Raw genomic sequence first — 26,746 nt, forward strand, 5'->3', positions numbered from 1 at the left:
AACTATATCGCTCGAACGTCACGAATCGTGCCGTCGTAGCGATCAAAATTGCACTGTGTGACGGTACCCTTAAGGAAAATGGTATCAGAATGGAAAGATGGTATCAGAACCTCTTTCTTTCACGCAGAGCAGTGGTTCAGATTACTTCTTTCTAACTTGTAATCTAAATATCCTGGTCAAGGCAATGTGGCTTGTTGGCACTCTTCTATCACATAGCTCCCAGGACACATACCCTGGTTTTCCCTCCAACATACACCCCTAAATAATGTATGTCTTTGAATAGATCAGAAACAAAGCATCCTAACAGTTCTATGGTTGGGAAGAGCTTTTATTCTTTGTGATTGAAAAGTTGATTTATTGTCAAGGCAATAATGATCCAATGGGCAACCTATCCGTAGTTGATGAAAATTAGGGGTCTCTTGTTGCAATCACATTTTTCCACTTATTTCAGCTGGCTGAATGCTGTATTATTCAAATGCCATCATCCCTTTATGGCATTCGCTAAGCGATTATGTGCAATGTCATGATGACTGTATCCATATGACTTAGAATCAGTTACACAATCTTCAGCTGATGATATTGTGACTTTACAATTGAGACAGCGGACAATGCATACTGACCCTAAAAGGATTCATTTTCAAGAGCTTGTTGACAGCTTCAGATTTCTCCCTTCATTTTTCTGCCTTGTCCTCGATTAAACACAAAAGCTAAACTCATCACTTTAATGATTGCTATCAGGCGAATAACTTTGAATGGCTTTTCATGTCGTCTCTGTCTCTGGCGATTGAGGGTTTCAGATTCAAGAGGCAATTGCCAGCAAAAAGTAATGATTAGGTAAAAAAAAACTAAAAGGATTGGTTCTTGCATTACTAGGGCATAAAATCTATAATATAAGACTGGGAGCGTCAATCTGTCCGAAGTCTTTATAGACTGCGTAAGCGCCGGCGCAGTCTGGACCCCACAAAGTGACGCTCCAAGGAGATCGCGGTATGCGTAAACACTGAACGCACACCGCGATCTCCAACGGAGAGGCAGGAACGCGCCAGGAGGGTAAGTATAAGCTATATTCACCTGTCACGTTCCAGCGCTGCGTGCCGCTCCGTGTTGCGGGAACAGTCACAGCCAGAGGACACGGAAGAAGCGGCATGCAGCGCTGGATCAGGGCCAGGTGAATATAGCAAGTGTCGGGGGCCTGAGCTAGCGGCGACTCTGGCACCTGACCCCCACAGCGCGTCGGTGTCCCCGCCTGCTCAGGCCCCCCAGCACTCGGCGCCCAGCGACAATAGGTGAGTATGTTATTTTTTTTTTAATATATCGCAGCAGCATACGGGGCATATAATACTATGGAGCATGTTATGTGGGCCATAAACCTTTATTGAGCAGTGTACGGGGCATATACTATGGAGCATCTTATGGGGGCCATCAACCTTTATGGAGCAGTGTACGGGGCATATACTATGGAGCATCATATGGGGGCCATAAACCTTTATGGAGCAGTGTACGGGGCATATACTATGGAGCCTCTTATGGGGGCCATAAACCTTTATGGAGCAGTGTATGGGACATATGGATGGGAGAAGCAAATTACAGAATGGTGGCGCAGGATGGGAGCAGCATATGACAGAACGGGGGCGCAGGATGGGAGCACTACATGACAGAACGGTGGCGCAGGATGGGAGCAGCACATGACAGAACGGGGGCGCAGGATGGGAGCAGCACATGACAGAATAGGGCAGCACATGACAGAACGGGGGTGCAGGATGGCAGCAGCACATGACAGAACGGGGGCGCAGGATGGGAGCAGCACATGTCAGAATGGAGGTGCAGGATGGATGCAGCACGTCAGAATGGGGGCGCAGGATGGGATCAGCACATGTCAGAATGGGGGCGCAGGATGGAGCAGCACATGACAGGATGGGGATGCAGAATGGAGTAGCACATGACAGGATGGGGGAGCAAGATGGTGCAGCACATGACAGGATGGAGACCATATACCAATATAAATGCTCGCCACCCAGGCGTAGAACGGGTTCAATAGCTAGTACTTAGTATGTTGCCATGAGTGGGTTGTTAAATGGACTGGTTGGAACCATCTTCCAGCAATAGTTTCTTTCTCTTGTTTCCCAGTAGATTCCTTTAGGACAATAGTTGGGGTTGGTACACACCAACACAGTTCCTAATCACGTAAAAGAAAAGTTAAATACTTGGTCATTGCTATTATTATACCCTTTAGATCACCCACTGTTGTGTCCTAAGTCAAATTTATGGTTAGCATAGTTCATGACCAGACAACTGGTCAACACTTAAGTATTTGCTATTAAATATTTTTGTAAAATAATTTTTTTGAGGGGGTGTTTCTGAGGTTTAGGTGGTTTTAATTGAACGGAGTAGCCACATTCTAAATATGACATTAAATATTATTAAAGTGATGTTCCATAAGATATGGTATAACTACTAGATCTGTGTGGGTCTAACTGCAGAGACCACCATTGAACATCAGAAAGTGGAATTTACATCCTCCATTTGAATAGAGTGCTGAATACGGATTTGCGCTGCTGCTTCATCCAATCTTTAGGAAACTTTTGAAGACAGTCCGATAAAAGGTCTAATCGAACAACTCCCTCGTTTTAGTGGTCAAACCCTGAGCAATCTATTAACCATCACATATCCTGTGGATAACTTTTAACTGGAATCTGTAACGATTCCACCCCTCAAATCTGAGCTGTCTGTAATTGACAGCTCAGTTGTCTAGTCTGGTGCACAGGCATATTGATCTGTCTGTGTTTTTAATGACAGCTTTTTTTCTGGGGATAAAACAACATTTTAGTGGTAAAAAAGTAATTCTTTCTTCACCACTCAATGGTATGAATGGTTGGGTGGCACATGTGCTGTCAATATGATCACTGCACCCCTAGATGAATTCATTAGAGGTGTAGTTTGTAAAATGAGTTCACATATAAGGGGTATCTGTTGTTCCAGCACCTCAGGGGCTCTGCCAATGTGACATGGCACCCTCAACCCATTCCAGCAAAATCTGAACTCCAATATAGCGCTTCTTCCCTTCTGAACGTTGCACTGTGCCTGAAAAGTAGTTTTCCCCCACATATGGGGTATGGGCGTACACAGGAGAAATTGCACAGGAAATTGCACTGTACAATTTCTCCTGTTACCCTTATGAAAATGCAAAATTTGGGGCTAAAAAACATTTTTGTGGGTAAACTGTGAATTTTATATTTTCACGGGTCAACGTTTTAAACTTCTGTGAAGCACCTGGGGGTTCAAGGTGCTCACCACACATCTACAGTAAATACATTCCTTGATGGCCCTAGTTTGCAAAATGGGGTCACCTGTGGGGGATTCTCCCTGTTTAGGCACATCAGGTGCTCTCCAAACATGACATGGTGTTCACGAATTGTTCCATCACATTTTGCATTCAAAAAGTAAAGTGACGCTCCTTCCCTTCTGAGCTCTGCAGTGCATCCAGTGTTTTTTCCCCACATATGGGGTATTGTCATGCTCAGGAGAAATTGCACACATTTTGGGGTACATTATTTTCATCTTACTCTTGCAAAAATGGAAAAATTTTGGGTCTAAAGTAAAATTTTTGTGAAAAAAGTTAAATATTCATTTTTTTCCACATTCCCAAAATTCCTATGAAGCACCTGAAGGGTTAATAAACTTATTGAATGTGGCTTTGAACACCTTGAGGGCAACAGTTTTTCGAATGGTGTCACTTTTGGGTATGTTCTGTAATATAGACCCCTCAAAGTCACTTCAAATGTGAGGTGGTCCCTAAAAAAATGGTTTTGTAAATTTTGTCAGAAAAATGTGAACCCTTATATCTTAGCAAAAAAAATTGTTTAAAAAATTGTTCTAATGTAAAGTAGACATGTGGAAATGTTATTTATTAACTACGGTTTTTCGTGTGACATATCTCTCTGATTTAAGGGCAATAAGAATTCAAAGTTTGAAAATTGCTACATTTTATAAAAATGTCACCAATTTTCCATTTTTCGTTTCACAAATAAATACAAGTCATATCGAAGAAATTGTACCACTATCGTGAAGTACATTATGTCATGAAAAAACAGTCTCAGAATCAGTGGGATCTGTTGAAGCGTTCCAGAGTTATTATCTCGCAAATTGACAGTGGTCAGAATTGTAAAAATTGGCCTGGTTATTAACGTGCAAACCAACCTGGGGGGTAAAAAGGGGTTAAAGATCTCACTGTGACTCCCAATATCACCACACTTAAACATAATAACATTTGATTAATAATGTCTTCTACTAAAAATGCAAAAGCAAAAAATAATTGGTGATTTTCTTTTAAAAAAAAATCAGCAGCTTTATTAAATTACACACAGATCTTAATATACGTCTATGTTGCATTTTAGACATTTTGCAGGCTGTAATATATTTTTACCTCCCGTGGACATAATTCTTTGTTACATTAGCTGAAGAAAGGCATTTGGTTCTTTCTTTTCAGTTGTCATCAGTCTTTTGTCATCAAAGTCCTCTTTCTACTTTTTCGTTTTCCAGTCTATTTGCCATTAATTTCAATGCAAGCTCAAAGGTGTAACGTCCTCTTTTCCCAAAACAGTTAAGTCTCCGTTCTTCTATTCAACACATGAGTCCATAGAGTATAATGTTATCCTAGCTTTGTCGGTTGTATTTTTATGGATGTTGTGTTCCAAGTTTTCTGAAAGATTTTCTATTTAATCCAATTTACATAATTACCGACCATTAATTGAGATGATGAGTATGAAAGCCGTGTCATGAATTTTAATGAATGTTTTGTCCCATAATCACTTGGATACAACAGTCATGTAAAATCACACAGAAATGCATTGTTTCTATTATTATGCAAAGGTTTATTGGCTTTATTTATATCTATGATATACATAAATAGTTTGCTTCCGGAAATTAGCAGAAAGTCATTGTGGTTTTTTTGCAAGTATCTGAGATTATAAAGAAAGATTTTCCATGTTTTTTAAAAAGATAACTTGAGAATACATATTATTTGATGAGTGCAAAAAAATTTCAAAATCAAATAATTTTTGAGTTAGTTGGTGCATTCCCACTAGAGAATGGCAAATTTATTTGAGTGGCATTGAATCTTACAAAAATTAGCAATCTGGAGAATACAGATTTTTTGTAATTTACTTTGCCCGAATTCAGCAAAATGGTGGTCGCCATCTTAATGAACAGTAGAGGGCCAGCAAAAGATAAAAGAAAAACAAAAAACCCTAACCTTATTATTCACTTCTTCATTTCTTCCTGCCCGCTGTTTTTCACTCCAGATTTCTATTGCATCATATGTCCATCACTTTGCATCTTAGGCCTGGTGTTCACTCTAGGTAGGGCTGGAGATGTGATGGAGACATACAGGATCAGTGAGTAGGCAGCAGTGGAAATAGCATAAAAGCTGAGCGGTGAGATGAGTATATATTTTTTCCTCTTTTTTTACCTTTTGCTGACCATTTGCCTTTCTATCTGCCCCCATTGCTTACTGCCTGCTGTCCAAGCCTCCGTTGCACCGCATCTCCAACCCAGCGTCCACTCTAGGCTTACGACTGCTAGCAGGCCATCAAATTCACTGTATGTGATAAAGGGTCTACTCACAGCCAGAAGCCCAGGTCTAGAATGAACACAGAGCTAATGCCAAAGTAAGGAAGCTTACATAAATAAGTGTTCCTGGCAAGGAGTGTTCCACAGCAACCCCGACAGTGCCGTTTCGTCTGACTGGCTTCCTCAAATAGGGGGCGAAACGGCGCTGTCGGGGTCGCTGTGGAACACTCCTTGCCAGGAACACTTATTTATGTAAGTTTCATTACTTTGGCATTAGCCTTATGCACGATGCACTTTAGTTTAACCCAATATGCTATTGGGAGGTCTGTTATGAACAGGTGATTCAGAACCACAATGGACCTAGTGGTTAAGAGCACACAAAGTGACCTGATAGTTACTAACATAGGACGAGCTCTGAGACGTGGGAACTCTGCTGACCGCAATCCCTAATCCTATCATACCACACTAGAGGTAGCCGTGGATTGCGCCTAACGCTCGCTATGCAACTCGGCACAGCCTGAGAAACTAGCTAGCCCTGAAGATAGAAAAATAAGCCTACCTTGCCTCAGAGAAATTCCCCAAAGGAAAAGGCAGCCCCCCACATATAATGACTGTGAGTTAAGATGAAAATACAAACACAGAGATGAAATAGATTTTAGCAAAGTGAGGCCCGACTTACTGAACAGACCGAGGATAGGAAAGATAGCTTTGTGGTCAGCACAAAAACCTACAAACAACCACGCAGAGGGGCAAAAAGACCCTCCGCACCAACTAACGGTACGGAGGTGCTCCCTCTGCGTCTCAGAGCTTCCAGCAAGCAAGAAAAACCAATATAGCAAGCTGGACAGAAAATATAGCAAACAAAAGTAACACAAGCAAAACTTAGCTTATGCAGGGCAGACAGGCCACAAGAACGATCCAGGAGAAAGCAAGACCAATACTGGAACATTGACTGGAGGCCAGGAACAAAGAACTAGGTGGAGTTAAATAGAGCAGCACCTAACGACTTAACCTCGTCACCTGAGGAAGGAAACTCAGAAGCCGCAGCCCCACTCACATCCACCAGAGGAAGCTCATAGACAGAACCAGCCGAAGTACCACTCATGACCACAGGAGGGAGCTTGACCACAGAATTCACAACAGAGGTCATTAGCACTTGTATGCGCATAGCCTGTATGCTATAGGAACTTAGTCTCCGTAGTGAATTGTTGCTCCTTTAATATGCTGCATAGTGTTTTCATTGGTAAATAAGAGATATAGAGCAGTAACTCAATATTGGATTTGGCACAGTACCATATATTTTAGCTTTATTCTATACTTTATTGGGAGGCTATTAGCACCTTTCTGCATAGCCCTGATTGTCGTTATAGGAATTTAGTTTCCATAGTCCATTCTGCTCTGTCTTCACACTATATAGCGAGTGTATTGTAGTAGAAGATAAGGAACATTAGTGCATCATTTACTACATTATAACCGTTATGCCATATCACATATTGTTATTAGATTGAGCTGTTTCCTGCTTGGATGTTGTTTCCAGCGAATTTTTTTATGAAGAAGATTTCCTGTTGTACATCATCATTGTTTTTTAATTATTTCTATTAAAATAAATTTTATTATATTTGTTATATTTTGCCTTAGCCTCATCTTCCTATAATATTTATATATGGGAAGGTTGATTTGATATGGTTAGTACCTAGTAGCATCCCCATTTGAAATTATCACAGCTTGTAAACGCTTTATGAGGCCAGGGATATTCATCCATTCTTCCTTGGAAAATTCATCCAGTTCTGTGAGATTCCTGGTCCGTCTTGCATACATTGCTATTTTGAGGTCTAGCCACAGATTTTCAATGATGTTCAGATCAGAGGACTGTGAGGGCCATTGTAAAACCTTCATCTTGTGCCTTTTGAGGTAGTCTACACTCCCTGACAGAAGTTATGTCATTTATCAATGTTATGTAAATAAAAGCTTATAACCTGACGTTAAATTCATTCATTCGTTGTATAAATTATTTATTTAAAAGCTGAAACCTTCTGAAATGTGGTTTAGGTTAAGAAAATAAATTGGCATCAATGCAGAAACATTTATCAGTTAATGGACACAGAATGGTCAGATTTTGGCAAGACAAAAGTTTTGTCACCTGGTCATATAATGCACCCAATCCTAGTTTACATCCTCACCTGTGCTCAGTTAATAATCGGTTAATTAGTGTGTGTGTATAAAAAGAAACCCAGCACCCCAGACCTTCACTTGAACTGCAACTTGAGCTCTGACAACATGCCAAACATCCACCCTGTGACCAAAGGCTGGATTATCAAGTGGCTGAAGTCCAGATCCACTACTGTTGTACTGTGGCACCTTTTAATATGTCTCAGCATCAAGTACAAAGAATTAAAAAAGATTTAAAGAGACTGGAGATGTGTTTGACAAGCCCAGGTCCGACAGACCCTTCAAGACAAATGCTCAGGAGGAACATTTGTTGGTTAGAAAATCCAAAGCAAACCCTTTTTCCACTGCAGCAGAGCTCCAACAGGCCTGGTCACCTCATGTCCCTGTGTCAACTAGAACAGTTTGTAGGATTCTGTCTCGAAATTGCCTCCATGGTCGAATCAGTACCCAGAAGCCAGCACTAAACAAAAGCCAAATAAAAAAACATGAGGCATTTGCAAAGTCCCACAGCCTGCTAAACAGATAGATGCTGGAAAAGTGGCAGAAGGTGGATTTCTCTGATGAATCTTCAGTAGAATTACATGACAGCCACCGCAAATACTGCAGGAGACCTACTGGAGCCGTAAGGATCCAAAATACACCCAGAAAACAGTTACATTTGGTGGTGGAAAGATCATGGTCTGGGGTTACATTCAGTATAGGGGTGTGCGAAACATTTGCAAGGTGGAAGGCAATATCAATAGCCTAAAATATCAAGAAGTATTAGCTACATCTTATATTCCAAATCATAAAAGGGGTCAAATTCTGCAGCATGATGGTGCTCCATCTCATACATCCATCTCTACAACAAAGTTCCTCCTGGCAAAAAAGATTAAGGTGCTCAAGGACTGGCCAGCCCAGTCACCAGACATGAACATCATTGAGCATGTTTGGGGTAGGATGAAAGAGGAAGCTTGGAAGACAAAACCAAAGAATCTAGATGAACTCTGGGAGGCTTCTAAGATTGCATTCTTTGCTATTTCTGATGACTTAATTAATAAATTGTATGAATCATTGTTGAACCTCATGGATACAGTCCTACAAAATGTTAAATATGACTCTAATAGCACCACAACTTAATTCACCAATGTTATGCAACATATATTTGTATTTTAAGTTAATTATTTGTTTGAATATCACATTACTTTCTGTGGGCGACAAAACTTTTGTCTTGCCAAAATCTGGCCATTCTGTATCCATTAACTGATCAATATTTCTGCATTGATGCCAATTTATTTTCTTAACCTAAACCACATTTCATAGGGTTTCAGCGTTCAAAAGAATAATTTGTTCAACCAATGGATGAATTTAGCTTCAGGTTATAAGCTTTTATTTACCTAACATGGATAAGCGACATAACTTCTGTCAGGGAGTGTATTGTAGAGTATGACATGTGTTCAGGATCATTATCCATTTGTAGAAGCCATCCTCTTTTCAACTTCAGCTTTTTTACAATATGGTGTTATGTTTGCATCAAGAACTTGTTAAAATTTAATCTAATTCATTCTTCCTGCTACCTTCTTAATGTTCTCCATGCCATTGGCTGTAACACAACCCCAAAGACTGATTGATCCACACCCATGCTTAATGGTTGGAGAGATTTTCTTTTTCTGAAATTCTGTGCCCTTTTTTCTCCACACAGACCTTTGATTGTTGTGGCCAAAGAGTTCTATTTTAATTCCATTGGTCCACAGATCTTGTTTCCAAAATGCATCAGTGTTGTTTAGATGCCCTTTGCATACTTTTGACTCTGGATTTTATGGTGAGGATCCAGAAGAGGTTTTCTTTTGGTGACTCTTCCATAAAGACCACATTTGTGCAGGTGTCTCTGAACAGTAGAACAATGTACCACATCTCCAGAATCTGCTAAATCTTTCTGAAGGTCATTTACAATCAAGCGGGAAGGGTTCTGATTTGCCTCTTTAGCAATCCTATGAGCAGCTCTCACTGAAATTTTGCTTGGTCTTAAAGACCTTATCTTGACCTCCACTGTCCCTATTAACTGCCATTTCTTAATTACATTTCGAGCTGAGGGAAGGGCAACTTGAAAATCTTTTGCTATTTTCTTATAGCCTTCTCTTGCTTTGTGGGCCTCCACCATTTTCATTTTCAGAGTGCTAGGCTTTGCTAAAGATGATAGTGAGCAAGCCATAACCTTAATAGGTTAATTAAGGTCTGAAACCTTGGTCAAAGTTATCTAAGCACACATATATCCAAGAGTACCCAAACTTTTGCATCGACCCATTTTCCTTTCTGTAATTTTTTAAATGAAAAAAAAAACAAAAACATTATTATATATATTTTGCCTAAAAATAGACAGGAAATGTGTTATCTTTAACTTTAGTCCTTTTAGAGATCATTTCATCTTATACAGTTCATTCCACTGTACATTCGCTATGGGCCCAGTACAGATTGGTGCGAGTGGCCAGATTGTGATGATTTGGGCAGATGTTGAGATGGGTGTTATTCATATTAGTTGTTGGTAAACTACTATTTAATTTACACAATGAAATCATAACATGCCACATTTAATATTGTATAATAAATGAGGGCAGCACGGTGGCGCAGTGGTTAGCACTGCAGCCTTGCAGCGGTGGGGTCCTGGGTTCTAATCCCACCTTGGACAACATCTGCAAGGAGTTTGTATGTTCTCCCCGTGTTTGCGTGGGTTTCCTCCGGGTACTCCGGTTTCCTCCCACATTCCAAAGACATACTGATAGGGAATTAAGATTGTGAGCCCCATCGGGGACAGTGATGATAATGTGTGCAAAATGTAAAGCGCTGCGGAATATGTTAGCGCTATATAAAAATAAAGATTATTATTATTCATCTAAAGATTTATGGCCCATCCTCAAACTCCATGTTATGCAAGGAGTTTATATTCACAATTCACTGAATCCTGAACCATGAAAATGTTTCCTACTATTTTTAAATGAAAACATTTTTTTAATGGTGTATGAGCGGGTAGAGAAGATAGAAAACTGCACACCTGTTCAAAGCAAAAGCAATCCGAAACCAATAGAGTGCACATGACCTCACATGCTGTGAATTATAGAAGCTCCGTATGTCTAGCCATGCCAAGCAGTCTGCTTTTATTAATCCAGCATCTGCCAACAATACATAATGCAATGATCATGTTCAGGGTTATTTCATCTTACCTATATCTGTATTCTTTCCCAGGTATATGGCTATTATCCATCCTCTAAAGCCAAGACTTTCTGCTACCGCCACTAAAATTGTCATCTGTGTCATCTGGGGCTTCTCCTTTTGCATGGCCTTTCCATTGGGCTATTATGCAGATGTGGATAATTTTCCTGGCCGAGATGTGTGCTACTTGGACTGGCCAGGCTATGAACTGAATCGGAAGTATGAAAAAATGTAAGTGTGAAACTTTTTAATTTTTTTAATCACCAAATGTATTTTTTAAACGTTACTATTATCCAGAATATAATAAATCTACAAAAATACTATTTACCTGCATATACTTGTATAGTGATAGTCTGCAGGGAAATCATATAAGGCTGCTTTACTGGAACAGCAGCAACAGGGAGAAAATTAAGTTTTATTATCTCTACAGCTGCTCACTTCAAGTCATCAGGGCGGTGCAGGGGCTTTAAGGGCTCGTACAGACAACCAAATAACTTAGACAAGTGCTGTCCATCATTTTCCCGGATAGCCCTCGTCCCCATGTGATTCTATAGAGCTGTTCGTATGTCTGATTTATGTGCAGCATGCACAGTTTGACTCTGATTGGAAAGCACTCAGCCATTAAATTCTACGGGTCCACTGAAAACATCGGACTGCAATCTGATGTCATCCAAGTTTCTGATTTTCCAGGACACAGTGTAGGGAGAAGATGGAGATTTTTTTTTTAATTCTCCACATCCCAAAAAATTGTCTCACACTATGATCAGACTATAATCGGACACTGATCAGAGTCTGACCGGAGTGTGACCGGAGTGTGATTAGCATTGTGATGTGACTCTAGCCTAAGGTCTCGGATGTGGAGAATAAAACAAATCCATCTTCTTCCTTCACTATGTCCTTGAAAATCGGATTTTTTTTAATGGACCTCAAGACTTGAAAGGCAACTCGTGCATGCTGCGATATTTTCCTCGGACTGCCTCAGTCGAAGGAAACAATTGGACATGTCCACAGCCCTGCAGAATAACATGGGGATAAGAGCTATCTGTCAAAATGGTGGCTAGCACTCGTCATACGGTCGTCTACACGAACCCAAACAGTCACCACTTACTACGCTGTCAGTGTGCTGTGATCACTTCCGCTGCTCCTTGACCAGCAGCCTGCTCTGCACACACACATTGCACACACAAGCTGCACACACACGCCGCCATGTATGATGTAAGTCAGTGTGCAGGTAAATAGTGCTTATATTATGTCCATCTTCCAGTAAACCAACCAAATTTGATTTAAGTGCTTTCATCTGCGGATTACCATTATATCTGCAGGGAAATAGCATTCTTTTTATTGGATCTGACAGGTTCCCTTTTAAATACACACAACCATCAAAATGGTGCCCCACAGTCTAATACAGTAGGGTTATACAAAGTATGGAAGACCCAATACATTGCTACCAGCTCATTGTTGTTATTGATTCATTTCTTTTGTTGCATATTATAACCAGCAGAAAGCATCTGGAAATTGTTAGTTTTGATTGACAGGAATTGGGGAATGGGGTTGACTGTGTAGTAGAATATACAGTATATCACTAGAAAAAGGAATCTAGATCATTGATGGCCAACACAATGTATTCTAGAGATGAGTTGTGGCCTATGTGTCTCCCAACACAGAAGCCAAGAAGGTAGCATTTACTCAATAATAAGTAGACATCAGAAAATAGAAAAAAATTAAGGAAGGATTCATCTGTGTAAAGCTTTGCAAACCCCGTCAAGTATCAGGACCAGTGTATTGCTGCCATCTCAGCTCCCCATATTGCTTTGCCATTGCTGCTTAGTGTTAATTTCTGCCAGAGAAATGTTTTTTTTTGACCAATGCGCAATGTTAATAGAGGCAAAAAGTGATGTTTGTTGTTTTCTTAGCATAACTATATGAACAATTCTGTGCTAATTCATTTTTATGTATGTTTATAGTGCATCCGAGCTTTGTTTTTTGGATATAGTCTTCCAAAATTGCCCACATAGACAAAATGAAAGAGGTTTTGTCAAGGATTTTTTTTCTACAATGGGCCTGTTTTATTCAACGCCAGCTCAGAGTGCTCACAGACAGCTCCTGCCATCAGTGTTATATCTTCTAAGCTGCTCTGTTTACGGGGCGTGACTGCTCACGTCATGCTGATTGACAGCTGGATTCCCGCTGTTAGACACTGGAGAGCCGGCTGTCAATCAGCATGACATCGACAGTCCGGAAGAGAAGCCGCTGCTCTGTCCACATGACATCAGTGGAAGCTGCTGAATCACATTCAGGAGAGGACTATGACCAATCTGTGTCAGCAGAGGTTGGCGTTCAGCGCAGCAGGTGGGAAGATAGCAACTGCCTGCCTTTTATTTCTTAGGCACGTCTATGAGGAACGGTTACAGGATTTTGGAATGTTTAGCATGCAGAAAAGAAGACTGAGAGGAGACTTAATAGCTGTCTACAAATATCTCAAGGGCTGTCACATTATAGAAGGATCATCTTTATTCTCATTTGCACACGGAAAGACTAGAAGCAATGGGATGAAACTGAATGGGAGGAGACACAGATTAGATATTAGAAAAACTTTTTGACAGTGAGGGTGATCAATGAGTGGAACAGGCTGCCATGAGAAATGGAGAGTTCTCCTTCAATGGAAGTCTTCAAACAGAGGCTGGACAGACATCTGTCTGGGATGACTTAGTGAATCCTGCTTTGTGCCGAGGGTTGGACTAGATGACCCAGGAGGTTCCTTCCAACTCTACCATTCTATGATTCTATAAGTATAAAATAGTCCCAGATATTTCCTTTAAATGTTAACATTTTGGCTACCTGCATTCACCACTAGGGGAGCTTACTGAGTACAGTTTACACATTGATGTTTATTACTAAACAGGGCACAAGAGAATCTAATATGCTCCTCCTAGTGGTCCGAAAGCCAAAATTGGGCTAAAAGGCAGAAATTTACTTGGAATGAATGTGACTAGAGAGCTGTGTGGCTAGTAAATATTTAATGCAATTTCCCTATTGGCTTAGGCTTCTTTCACACTAGCGTCAGGCTCGGCCCGTCGCAGTGCGTTGGGCCGAGGTTACCGACGCTAGCGTTGTCTCCGCCGCACAACGGGTGCAGCGGATGCTGCTTTTCAGCGCATCCGCTGCCCCATTGTGAGGTGCGGGGAGGTGGGGGCGGAGTTCCAGCCGCGCATGCGCGGTCGGAAAAGACGGTCCGTCGGCTGCAAAAAACGTTACATGGAACGTTTTTTGCGGCCGATGGTCCGCCACAACACGGCACAACCGTCGCGCGACGGTTGCGACGTGTGGCAATCCGTCACAATGCGTCACGTAATGTTAGTCAATGGAGAAAAAACGCATCCTGCAAACACTTTTGCAGGATGCGTTTTTTCTGCAAAACGACGCATTGTGACGGATTGCAGTTAACGCTAGTGTGAAAGTAGCCTAAGAGGTACCTGCGCACCAGTTAATTTTTAATGGATTTCTAACCACTGCACGTCATGAGTTACTGCTCAATACATTTCATGCTAGAGTCCGGAGCTAATCTTTTGATTTGACCATATTAAGCTATTCTAGATTTCAAGTCTTCTACATGAGAATAAAGTGGCTGCTCAGATCAGTTCACATTTGTGAGTTATATTAAGTCAGCCACCATATCCTTATCTGCTATTATCGGCTTGCCTCTCCGTCTATGACTGTTCAAGGAAGAAACTTGTCCAAGCATGCATCTTTACTAATGTCTCATTGAAAGGCAGGTTTGCTTATTGCATTGATATTAAAGCAATAAATTACATTTCCTTCCCATCTGTTTGTCACCCACCATCTACAGCTCTATTTCCACAGTATAACAGTAATACATTACACAGGCCAATAAATATGGCTGCAGTGCTGGGAATTGATTTTAAAGCACAAAGTAGTTGTTTATGGCTCTCTGGATTTTTAATGTTAAAAGCTGTATACACTGCAATGAAGTTCATATTGCTCAATGGATGTTGTCTTGGTAAATGAGCCACTAGCAAGCTATTGTCAGACTAAGCACTTTAAGCTATACTCGCCAACTCTCCCAAATGTCGGAGATGCTCCCAGAAAACAGAAAAGCTTCTGGACTCCAGGAAGAGTTGGCAAATCTAAATGCAGAGTGTCTGGAAGGTTTATTCCATTCAGGCAACTAGATTATTGCATGGGATGGAAGGTCACTCCTACAGGGAAAGGTTGGAAAAGTTGGGCTTGTTGAGCTTAGAAAAAAAAGCCTCAGGGGGGTCTCATTTATATGTATAATTACACGTGTGGTCAATACAAAGGACCAACACATGAGTTATTCCTTTCAAAAACTTTACAAAGAACCAAGGGACATTCATTACTTCTGGAGGAAAGCTATTTCCGGCAACTAAATAGGAAAGGGGTCTTTAGGGCTCATGCAGACATCTGTGGAGATCGGTTCCAGCATAGACCGCTAATGCATGGATTGGCCAGGGCTCTCCCAACCCGAGCCTCATAAGAATTTAGAGAACCATGACCAGTCCATACATTGTGGTCTAAGAGTGGACTGATTTGCAGGGATGCCTGCATGAGCCCTTACGACTAGAAAAGTCAGACTGTCAAATGGCCTATGGCTAGAGGTAGTAACGGCAGACACTATAACAGCTTTTACAAAAGGGCTGGATGCTTTTTTTCACAACAAATGGTTCATTCCTGCGATAGAAAATGTATAACTGGTGGAGAAAGGTTGAACTTGATGGACCAGTGTTGTGTCTTTTTTCAACCTATATACAGTAACTATGCAACTATGGAAGAGGTGATGAGGGGCTGAGAAATAGTTGAGGAGGGTGGGTTGAAGAAACAAGACCCAAAAGAATAGTCTTTCTACTGTGTTACCATCCTCACATAAGGACATGCTCAAAAGTTTGCAGACTAAGTTTCCTCATACACCTAGAATCTGAGGACCATTCATCCAGCTGTATAATTTTCACTTGTCGAATGTATGGGGAGAGGGAGAGTCAGCTCACCAACAATCCTCCAGCAATGACAAAAGTTGTGGATTTAAAACGTCACATTTATTTATGCATTAAAAAAATAGTGGTGCATCCATCATGAGAACAAACCTACAGAATTCAGCCACAAATCCTTAATCATGGTTCAAGTATTCAGTAATCAAGTAATCAAGTATTGCTGGAACATGCTCAAAAGTTTGCAGGTTAGGTTCCCCCATACACCTACAATCTGAGGACCAATCCTTGAGCTGTATAATTGTCCTTTATACCATACTTGTCATCCAGGAGACTCTTTGAAAAAAATACCTGCTGGGCTCAAAAAAGAAATTGAAAATTTACCAGGGGCCTCCAAACTGTCCCTAGAATCTCCTAGAAAGCAGCATTTCCTGAAGTTTTCATTTATGTGATACTGGAATGTTCTGTCGTGAGATAAAGTCTCAGCATCCAACCACACTTTCAGGGCATGGAGAGCCTAGACAATGTCAATAACTTCATAGCCCCCATTCACAACATTTTGGTGTTTTCATCAGGCACTCCCTGACTTGCTGCCTGTGTGGTCTATGTTCCACAATATTGGAAAGAATATATGGTCAAGTGAAAAAAATGCAATGTTCCTCTAAGGGAAATAAATTACAGAGAATACGATCTCATTGGATGTTAAACTATCTAAAGTTTTCTGAAATTTGCATACTCATAAGAAGATTTATGTAGCGTGTAATACATGCAAAGCGAGATCACCAGATGCTGTGGCAGCGTGCAGGGTCCCAGTACATTGTGATAGACAGTTGGCGCTATTCAACTGTTACTGCAATAAGCAAAAACCTTTTCATGGAATTTCAAGAGACCTTCTACTGCTCAGCAGGGCGGTCTGTACCTGTCATATGTGCTACCATCTTGTTGTCTTTGTGCTCCCCTTCACTTTCACTAGTAATAATGTTCTGTTTGTACTTTACTGTTTAGTCACTTTGATTTGTTTATGGAAAGTAAGTGAGGGTCTTTTCCATCATAAATCGTACATTCAGTCATTTACATTCTTCATAAAATATAAGGGCAATCCTTTTATTTATTGTGGTTTTGCAAAATTTGCAAAATCTGTGACACAGGATCCAACATGAAGTTGAATACTTGAATTTAGCCTTTGTTGTATTGTACTTTTACTTTGTGTCGTTTTACCAACAGTTTTCATGACTAATATCGGTGTTCACCAGACAAGTGATTCTTGTATTTGCATAAATGATCTTCGTCCGCATTTCTACCTATATCTTCACACTGCCTTGTAATTCTCATCCTTACCGTTGATAAAAACAAGACTGTAAATTCTCAGTGACCTGTGTCATTCGGTCTCAATGTCATACCAACAGAGATTTATACTGGCATTGTGAGCGGCTCATATATTGTCCAGATAGCTGCACCTTAATCTGGATGCAAAGTGAGTCATGAGGCATTTTTGTGAATTGACCTGACGGTAGTCTCAAAGTCTCAAACACCAGACGCGTTGCCATGTTCTATTAATCTTGTTCACTTAGCTCCAGCCCCTGTAGTCTGCCAGGACATTATATTGTTATATATAGAGTTTCAGGCAAAAGTTTGCACATACCTGTTCATCCAATGGTTTTCTTTGTTCTTAATGTAATGTGCACATTGTAGATTTAGACTGAAGGCAACAAAACCACAAAGGAACACAAATGGAAATAAAACACATGTGAAATAAACCAGAATATGTGTAAAACTTTAGATTCATTAAAGTAACCTTTAAGGGCTCATTCTAACGTCACAGATTTTCATCGGTGTTTGTATGCCAAACCAATAGTGTCTCTGAAACACAGGACAGGTGTCAGTCTTTCAATTACATTTTTTCTCTGTATGTTCTACTCCTGGTTTTGGCATTCAAACAATGATGAAAAATACTGTTGTCTGAATGAGCCCTAATTCTTATGACAGCTTTACACTCCCTTGGCATTTTCTCAAGTAGCTTCTTCAGGTAGCCACAGCCATGAAGGCGTTACCAGAGGCTCTAAGCACTTGTTGGCTGCTTTGCCTTCACTCTGAGGTCCAACTTATCCGAAACTATCTCAACTGGATTGAGGTCAGGTGATTGTGAAGGCCATGTCATCTGACACAGAACTCAATCCTTCTTCTTTTTGGTCATATAGCTTTTACATAGCATGGAGACATCTTTTGGGTAATTGTCTGGTTACGACACAAATAATGGTCCCACTAAGTGCAAACTAGATGGGATCGCATGTCATTGCAGATTGCTTTGGTAGTTATGCTGGCTATGTGTGCCTTGAATTTTGAATAAATCATCAACAGTGTCACTAGCAACTCACCCCCATACATCACACCTTCCCCTCCATGCTCTCCATTCACCTTTTTTGCATCTCACAAAGACATGGCGGTTGGTGCCAAATATCTTCCATTTTGACATATCAGACCACAGTACATTTTTTCACTGAACTACTATCCAGTCTTTCTGTTGCTTGGCACAACAAGTCTCTTCTCAGGGAACTTTATTGTCATTCATTTACCCTGTGTTCCAGGGTTAGTTGTGAGACCATCTATCCAAAATCTTCAGCTTGGTCGAAACTAAGTCATGCAACAAAGTGAAACTGGGTCATGAAACAAGACAATAATCCCAAGAATACCAGCTAAATCCCAAGAATACCAGTAAACGGCTGCCCACGCTCCCCAGTCCCCAGAAAAAGAGATACAGTTATATGAAAAAGTTTGGGCACCCCTATTAATCTTAAGCTTAGTGTTTTATAAAATTGTTTTTTCTGCAACAGCTATTTCAGGTTCATATATCTAATAACTGTTAGACACAGTAATGTTTCAGCCTTGAAATGAGGTTTATTGTACTAACAGAAAATGTGCAATCTGCATTCAAACAAAATTTGACAGATGCAAAAGTATGGGCACCCTTATCATTTTCTTGTTTTAAATACTCCTACCTACTTTTTACTGACTTACTAAAGCACTTTTTTTGGTTTTCTAACCTCATTGGGCTTTGAACTTCATAGCCAGGTGTATGCATTCATGAGAAAAGCTACTTAAAGTGGCCACTTGCAAGTTGTTCTCCTGTTTGAATCTCCTCTGAAGAGTGGCATCATGGGCTCCTCAAAACAACTGTCTAATGATCTGAAAACAAAGATTAATCAACATAGTTGTTCAGGGGAAGGATACAAAAAGCTGTCTCAGAGATTTAACCTGTCAATTTCCTTTGTGAGAAACATAGTAAGGAAATGGAAGAACACAGGTACAGTTCTTGTTAAGGCCAGAAGTGGCAGGCCAAGAAAAACATCAGAAAGGCAGAGAAGAAGAATGGTGAGATCAGTCAAGGACAATCCTCAGACCACCTCCAGAGAGCTGCAGCATCAACTTGCTGCAGATGGTGTCACTGTGCATCGGTCAACTATACAACGCACTTTGCACAAGGAGAAGCTGTATGGGAGAGTGATGCAAAAGAAGCCGTTTCTGCAAGCACGCCACAAACAGAGTCGGCTGAGGTATGCAAAAGCACATTTGGAGAAGCCAATTTCTTTTTGGAAGAAGGTCCTGTGGACTGATGAAACCAAAGATTGAGTTGTTTGGTCATACAAAAAGGTGTTATGCATGGCGGCCAAAAAACACAGCATTCCAAGAAAAACACTTGCTACCCACAGTAAGATTTGGTGGAGTTTCATCATGCTTTGGGGCTGTGTGGCCAATGCCAGCACCGGGAATCTTGCTAAAGTTGAGGGAGGCATGGATTCTTCTCAGTATCAGCAGATTCTTGACAATAATGTTCATGAATCAGTGACAAAGTTGAAGTTACACGGGATGGATCTTTCAGCAAGACAATGATCCAAAACACCGCTCCAAATCTACTCAGGCATTCATGCAGAGGAACAATTACACTGTTTTGGAATGGCCATCCCAGTCCTGAATATCATTGAACATCTGTGGGATCATTTGAAGAGGGCTGTCCATGCTCGGTGACCATCAAACTTAACTGAACTGGAATTGTTTTGTAAAGAGGAATGGTCAAAATTACCTTCATCCAGGATCCAGGAACTCATTAAAAGCTACAGGAAGCGACTAGAGGCTGTTATTTTTGCAAAAGGAGGATCTACTAAATATTAATGTCACTTTTCTGGTGGGGTGCCCATACTTATGCACCTGTCAAATTTTGTTTGAATGCAGATTGCACATTTTCTGTTAGTACAATGAACCTCATTTCAAGGCAGAAACATTACTGTGTCCAACAGTTATTAGATATATGAAACTGAAATAGCTGTTGCAAAAAAAACAATTTTTATAAAACATTAAGCTTAAGATTAATAGGGGTGCCCAAACTTTTTCATATAACTGTAAATCTAGGCATTAATTCTCTTCATATTAAATCAGTTGGAATTGGGCATCATGGGCCTACCGTGAATACAAATCTACCGCCAAGTACATAGATCACGAGAATACTTATGGAAGATGTGGAGCAGAACACCAAAAGAACAATTACAATTCATTTGGATGACATTTGTTCCATTACAATACTCTGGGATACAAAACAGCTCTGTCCCCATATGATAAGTTGTGATCATCTCTATTTAGATTTGGATCGGATCCCACACAGCGAGCGTGCAGAACGAGGTGCAAATAGATCAATGTCTTCAAGGAGAAACAGAGAATAATTTCATAGCTTAGATTTAACAAACGTGAGTGAGCACAATATATATTGTTTTGTATGTATACATAAAAATGTATATATACAATTAGGTGACAAAGTGTTTACCCCCGTCCTGATTTCCTATTTTTGTGCATGTTTGTCACACTTAAATGTTTCAGATCACCAAACAAATTTAAATGTTATAAAAAGATAACACAAGTAACATGAAATGCAGTTTTTAAATGAAGGGAAAAATAAATCCAAACCTACAGAACCCTGTATATATACAGTTGGGAAATAAGTATTTGATACACTGGCGACTTATTACAAGTTTCTATTACTGAGAGAAGGAGGTTGTTGGACAAAACCTCATGATACATGACACCATCCATGCTCCCTTCAATATGGTGCAGTTGTCCGGTCCCCTTTGCAGAAAAGCACCCCCAAAGTGTGATGTTTCCCCCACCATGCTTCACGGTTGGGATGGTGTTCTTGGGGATCTGCAAAATATATTAAAACCAGTAATATAAAAATACAAAAACCCCATACATGGTGAGTATAAAGATGAGCAGATCAATCTGTGGAGGATCAAATTCAGGATGAATTTCCTGGAAATAATGGTTTCCTGCAAATTCGAACGTTTTGAGAATTGTTTCCTGGTTCATAAAAAAAATTGCCCAGCACCATTTCCCACAGTGCTGATTCATCAGACAGCAGGGTAATGTCTTTTTGCGTGGCTGTGTGGGCTTCACCATAATACTATGCAGCTATGCCATCTTGCAGATTACCATACCTTGTACAGTTGTGGTCAGTACCTCAGCCATCACAGATCAACTGTTCCCAGTGGAGCACAGTTTGTATGGCAGAGTCATTTTTTATCTCAAGAGTCACTGGGTAAGTCTCTCTCTTCTGTAAAATGTAAGCTCTTATGGTCAACAGGGTCCTCTCTCTCTTCTGTATAGTGTAAGTTATTATGATCAGAGACGTTCGATCTCTCCCTCTCTTCTCTAGGGTGTAAGTTTTTATGATCAGTGGATTCTTTTCTTTTAAATTGTAATCTTTTATGGTCAACTGTGTCATCTCTCCTGTAGAGTGTGAGCTCTTATGGTTAACAGGGTCCTCTCTCGTAAAATATAAGCTCTTATGGTTAACAGGGTCCTCTCTCTCTCCTGTAGAGTGTAAACTCTTATGGTCAGCAGGGTCCTCACTCTCTCCTGTAGATTGTAAGCTCTTATGGTCAGTGGAGTCCTCTCTCAAGCCTTTTGAGTGTAAACCCTTATGGTTAACAGGATCCTCTCTCTCTTTCTCTCTCCTCTCTGCCACATGTATTTTCTGAGCAATTACAAGCTTTAAGTATTAAGATTAGGGCAGCACAGTGGCTCAGTGGTTAGCACAGCAGCCTTGCAGCGCTGGAGTCCTGGGTTCAAACCCCACCAAGGACAACATCTGCAAAGAGTTTGTATGTTCTCTCCGTGTTTGCGTGGGTTTCCTCCAGGTACTCCGGTTTTCTCCCACATTCCAAAGACATACTGATAGGGAATCTAGATTGTGAGCCCCATCGGGGACAGTGATGATAATGTGTGCAAGCTGTAAAGCGCTGCGGAATATGTTAGCGCTATATAAAAATAAAGATTTAAGATTCACACACATTTATTTGCCATAAATTGAATATTTGAGGCAAATTCAGTGAATTTGAATTTCAAATGATTCGCTCATCTCCAGTGCTAGGATTTGATCACTTGCATCCACCCTCCAGGTTGTTTGGTAAGAGGATAGAGGACAAGACTAAGGGCAGCTTGAATGAGGTGAGGCATCCGATTGGTAGACAAAGAGAAGCCTAGAAAGGCAAGATCAACTTCCAGAGTGCCCAATGCATGAACCTCAAAGAAGCCGAGAAGAAGGGCTACACAGGGGAATTATTTGCCATGATGAAGCTAAGGAAGAATAATTTTTTAGCACACCAAACAACCATCAAAGACAATGATGGGAATGAAATTAGCAACCAGCAGGACATCAAACAGAGATCGAGAGAATACACTGAGAAACTATATGTCAGCGCCAGTACTAACCATCATAGGGAACACAGGGGCCAAGAGGAACTAGAACCAGACCTATTAAAAAGTGAAGTGGATTAAGCCCTGAGGCAACATCCATAGAAAAAAGCAACTGGCATTGATGGTAACCCTGCAAAACTGCTCAGACCTGTATTCAGAGCGGCATATTCTTAGTAATTAGTGTTTTCATTCATATGTAGATGACATGTTAAATGCTCTGAGCATGATAATGCACTTACCACTGTCTCCTGAGGTTATTTCCCAGTCCAGCACCAGCCTCTTTAGCTCATTGAGTGTCTGTATAACAACAAGCACCAGGCAAGGAAGTGAGGGAGCTATCAATCAAGCTAAGTAGGCTGGTTCTGGGCAGTGAAACAGCCTCTGAAGGCAGTGGCTCCTTAAAGGGAACCTGTCACCCCCAAAATCACGAGTGAGGTAAGCCCACCGGCATCAGGGGCTTATCTACAGCATTCTAGAATGCTGTAAATAAGCCCCCGATGTATCCTAAAAGATGAGAAAAAGATGTTAGATTATACTCACCCAGGGGCGTTCCCGCTGTTGGTCCGGGTCCGGCGCCTCCCATCTTCATGAGATGACATCCTCTTCTGGTCTTCACGCTGCGGCTCCAGCACAGGCGTACTTTGTCTGCCTTTTTTAGAGCAGAGCAAAGTACTGCAGTGTGCAGGCGCCGGGCCTCTCTGACCTTTCCCGGCACATCAAGATGGGTGGTGCCGGACCCGGACCAACAGCGGGAACGCCCCTGGGTGAGTATAATCTAACGTCTTTTTCTCATCTTTTAGGATACATCGGGGGCTTATCTACAGCATTACAGAATGCTGTAGATAAGCCCCTGATGCCGGTGGGCTAACCCCACCCGTGATTTTGAGGGTGACAGGTTCCCTTTAAGTGCTTTGTCATGCCTTGAGCACCTAGCACATATGAATTAAAAAGCTGTCTTCTCAGGAATGCAGCAACCGATAGGAGATATAAACATGTTGATGGATTTACATTTGACAGACCTGCTTGGAGAATTGATCTTACTTACAGATTCCCTTTAATTAGAGAACGTGTGCAAACTTTCATCAATTACATGTTCTGCTATGTTGCCATTGTGACAAGCCGAATTTCCCATTGAAATTAATTGTATGCAGTTTTTTTTAAATATTCTAGTAACACAGATTTTGTGCATTCTAGTATAATTCCTTTTAGCAGCATTTTAGTAAACAGACAACTGAATATTAAAATTCTATTTGTGAGAGGAGCATGTCTGACACTGTCCAACTATGTAGGGACACACCTCAAACTGGTGACACCCAATTGTCATTTTATACATACAGTTATATGAAAAAGTTTGGGCACCCCTATTAATCTTAAGCTTAATGTTTTATAAAAATTGTTTTTTTTTTGCAACAGCTATTTCAGTTTCATATATCTAATAACTGTTGGACACAGTAATGTTTCTGCCTTGAAATGAGGTTTATTGTACTAACAGAAAATGTGCAATCTGCATTCATACAAAATTTGACAGGTGCATAAGTATGGGCACCCCACCAGAAAAGTGACATTAATATTTAGTAGATCCTCCTTTTGCAAAAATAACAGCCTCTTGTCGCTTCCTGTAGCTTTTAATGAGTTCCTGGATCCTGGATGAAGGTATTTTGACTATTCCTCTTTACAAAACAATTCCAGTTCAGTTAAGTTTGATGGTCACCGAGCATGGACAGCCCTCTTCAAATGATCCCACAGATGTTTAATGATATTTAGGTCTGGGGACTGGGATGGCCATTCCAGAACAGTGTAATTGTTCCTCTGCATGAATGCCTGAGTAGATTTGGAGCAGTGTTTTGGATCATTGTCTTGCTGAAAGATCCATCCCCTGCGTAACTTCAACTTTGTCACTGCCACACACATACCGCGACTATAATGGGTGAGATACTGTCCTTTACATGATTATAGACCTGCTACCAATAGGGAGTTCCTAGTGGGATTTATCATGTGGAAACATTTATTATGCACTTGGTATTGTGAACTTGTGATCTCTAGTCGTTGACTTCAGGTGTGCTGTGTGGTATTTGTTACCTGTATCCGTTATTCACATAGTTACCTTATCATGATTGATAGTTTTGTATTTTATTCAAACTTTTTATTGTTATATTGTTCAATAAATACTGTTACCTTTTATACCTTACATGGCAGTTCTGCGACTCCTTTTTCAGATGATATATATATATTGTATGGGAGTTCTTCTGTCCGTTCTCGGACTTATATGTGGCTCTGTTCTAATTATTTAATTCTCAATTGGAAAACTGCTGCTTTTTTTGCATCTGCAGCATGTCAATACTTTCACCCTTTTTGCAGCGTTTTTTTCACTATAGAAAGCAATAAGAATGTGCAAAAGCCTTGCAAAGAAAAAACAGAACCATGCGTTTTTGCTGCATTTTTGATTAATAAAACTAACTTTATTAAACGTGTACTGTAGACGCTGCCAAAAAAATGCACCAAAAAAGAAGAAGAAAACCTGCATTTTGTAAGTGGCTTCTTTATTGCCAAGAGTGCAGGGTTTTTTATCTATAGAAAAAGCAGCAAAAAAAAAGCAATGTATGAACATAGCCTTAGACCGATTTGTTTCTAGGAATGCAACGTTATTACAACTGCAGCATCATATGAAGTTGCATAGCCAATTACCTAGTAATCAGACAGATTCTTTGTGTGTGCAATTGGTGTTTAGAAACTGAATATTATGGCTGTGTATATAGTGTATACACTGTATTATTTGGTGGAAACGGAATATTATAGCTCTGCATATAGTGTATACACTGTAATATTTGGTGGAAACTGAATATTATGGCTCTGTATATAGTGTATATAATGTAGTATTCGGTGGAAACTGAATATTATGGCTCTGTATATAGTGTATACACTGTATTATTTGGTGGAAACTGAATATTATAGCTCTGTATATAGTGTATATACTGTATTATTCGGACGCTAAATGGCAGAGGACCCTCAATACAAACTGCTTACGTGGGTCACAATCCAACCTGGGACTGGGTCAGTTGTTTGTTGAGCTGAAAAAGAGGGTCAAAAGGATTTTGGCAGTTCTGTATCTTTTTTGGAAATCACATGATAGGTAAATATCTACTAGTACTAACTTCAGTGATAACTATGTGCTAAACTATCCGACACCAGCACACCGTTGCTATGTGCAGCATTTTCCTTCATTTCTAGCACATTTTGGGGTAATACTCTCAGCTTGCTGGACAGTTATTGGGATGTTTGATGGACCAGAAAGAAGAGGATGAGCAAAACCATAGTCCACTCCAGATAGGGCATTTTTACACTCCAGTGCATACATTTTCTTCAGCAAACTGGGTCGCATTGGCTCCGTTGCTGACATTCAGAAATTATTCATTTTGGATCACATGGTGCTTCTCCCTGGACCATATGTGACATATAATGAAACTTTAAAGGAAATGTAGTCTGAAAACCAGAATTGTGTCATGTTCCAGGTGAGCTACGGCTGACTGAGAGATTTGTTATCGAGCTAATTACAGAACAGTTCTTATGCCGTCAGGAACAGCAACGATGCTGGAGAAGAAAGGAAATAGCTAATTTACACTGTGTATGAGCTGCATATTAAATGGCTATTTAGCGGCTAGACTGACTGCAGTTTGGGAAAGCAAATTGGACTTTATTGTTTAGGGCATCATTCAATACATTAATATGTTCACAGAAAGTGATAATAATCGCTAGAGAAATACAGGTTAGCAGGGGCAGAAATAGCATTAGCCTAGACCGAATCTCCAGATGTAGGCTAATGTGATTGGCATGTTGTCAGTTTAGAATAGATCAGTGCACTAATATTCTAGGTACTGTTGTGGTTTTACTAACCAAATATTGAACGTGTGAACATGGCCGCCGGCGCCCGCCTGCTGAAGGTGATTTTTTTTTCACTACATATAATATTCAGTGTGTAAAAAAGGGGCATGTTACTGAGGGATCAGTGACCTGTCAGAAGCTATACAGATACATATGAAAACAGAGCACCACATAAAGCCCCGCCCACGGCCCCGCCCACATCAAAGCATGAGCATATCATTAACTCAAAACCGAAAATA

At 40.5% G+C, this 26,746-nt stretch overlaps 1 protein-coding gene across 2 annotated transcripts in view; it reads left to right on the forward strand.

The window, feature by feature from the left end:
- Positions 1 to 26,746, forward strand: part of TACR1 (tachykinin receptor 1) — a 348,454-nt gene that overhangs the window by 170,580 nt on the left and 151,128 nt on the right. For both annotated transcript variants that reach the window (XM_069766528.1, XM_069766527.1), the window contains exon 2: positions 10,957 to 11,154. In XM_069766528.1, coding sequence (XP_069622629.1) covers positions 10,957 to 11,154 — 198 coding nt within the window. The remainder of the gene's footprint in view (positions 1 to 10,956; positions 11,155 to 26,746) is intronic.

The sequence above is a fragment of the Ranitomeya imitator genome, chromosome 4, assembly GCF_032444005.1.
Source record: "Ranitomeya imitator isolate aRanImi1 chromosome 4, aRanImi1.pri, whole genome shotgun sequence".
Taxonomy (NCBI): domain Eukaryota; kingdom Metazoa; phylum Chordata; class Amphibia; order Anura; family Dendrobatidae; genus Ranitomeya; species Ranitomeya imitator.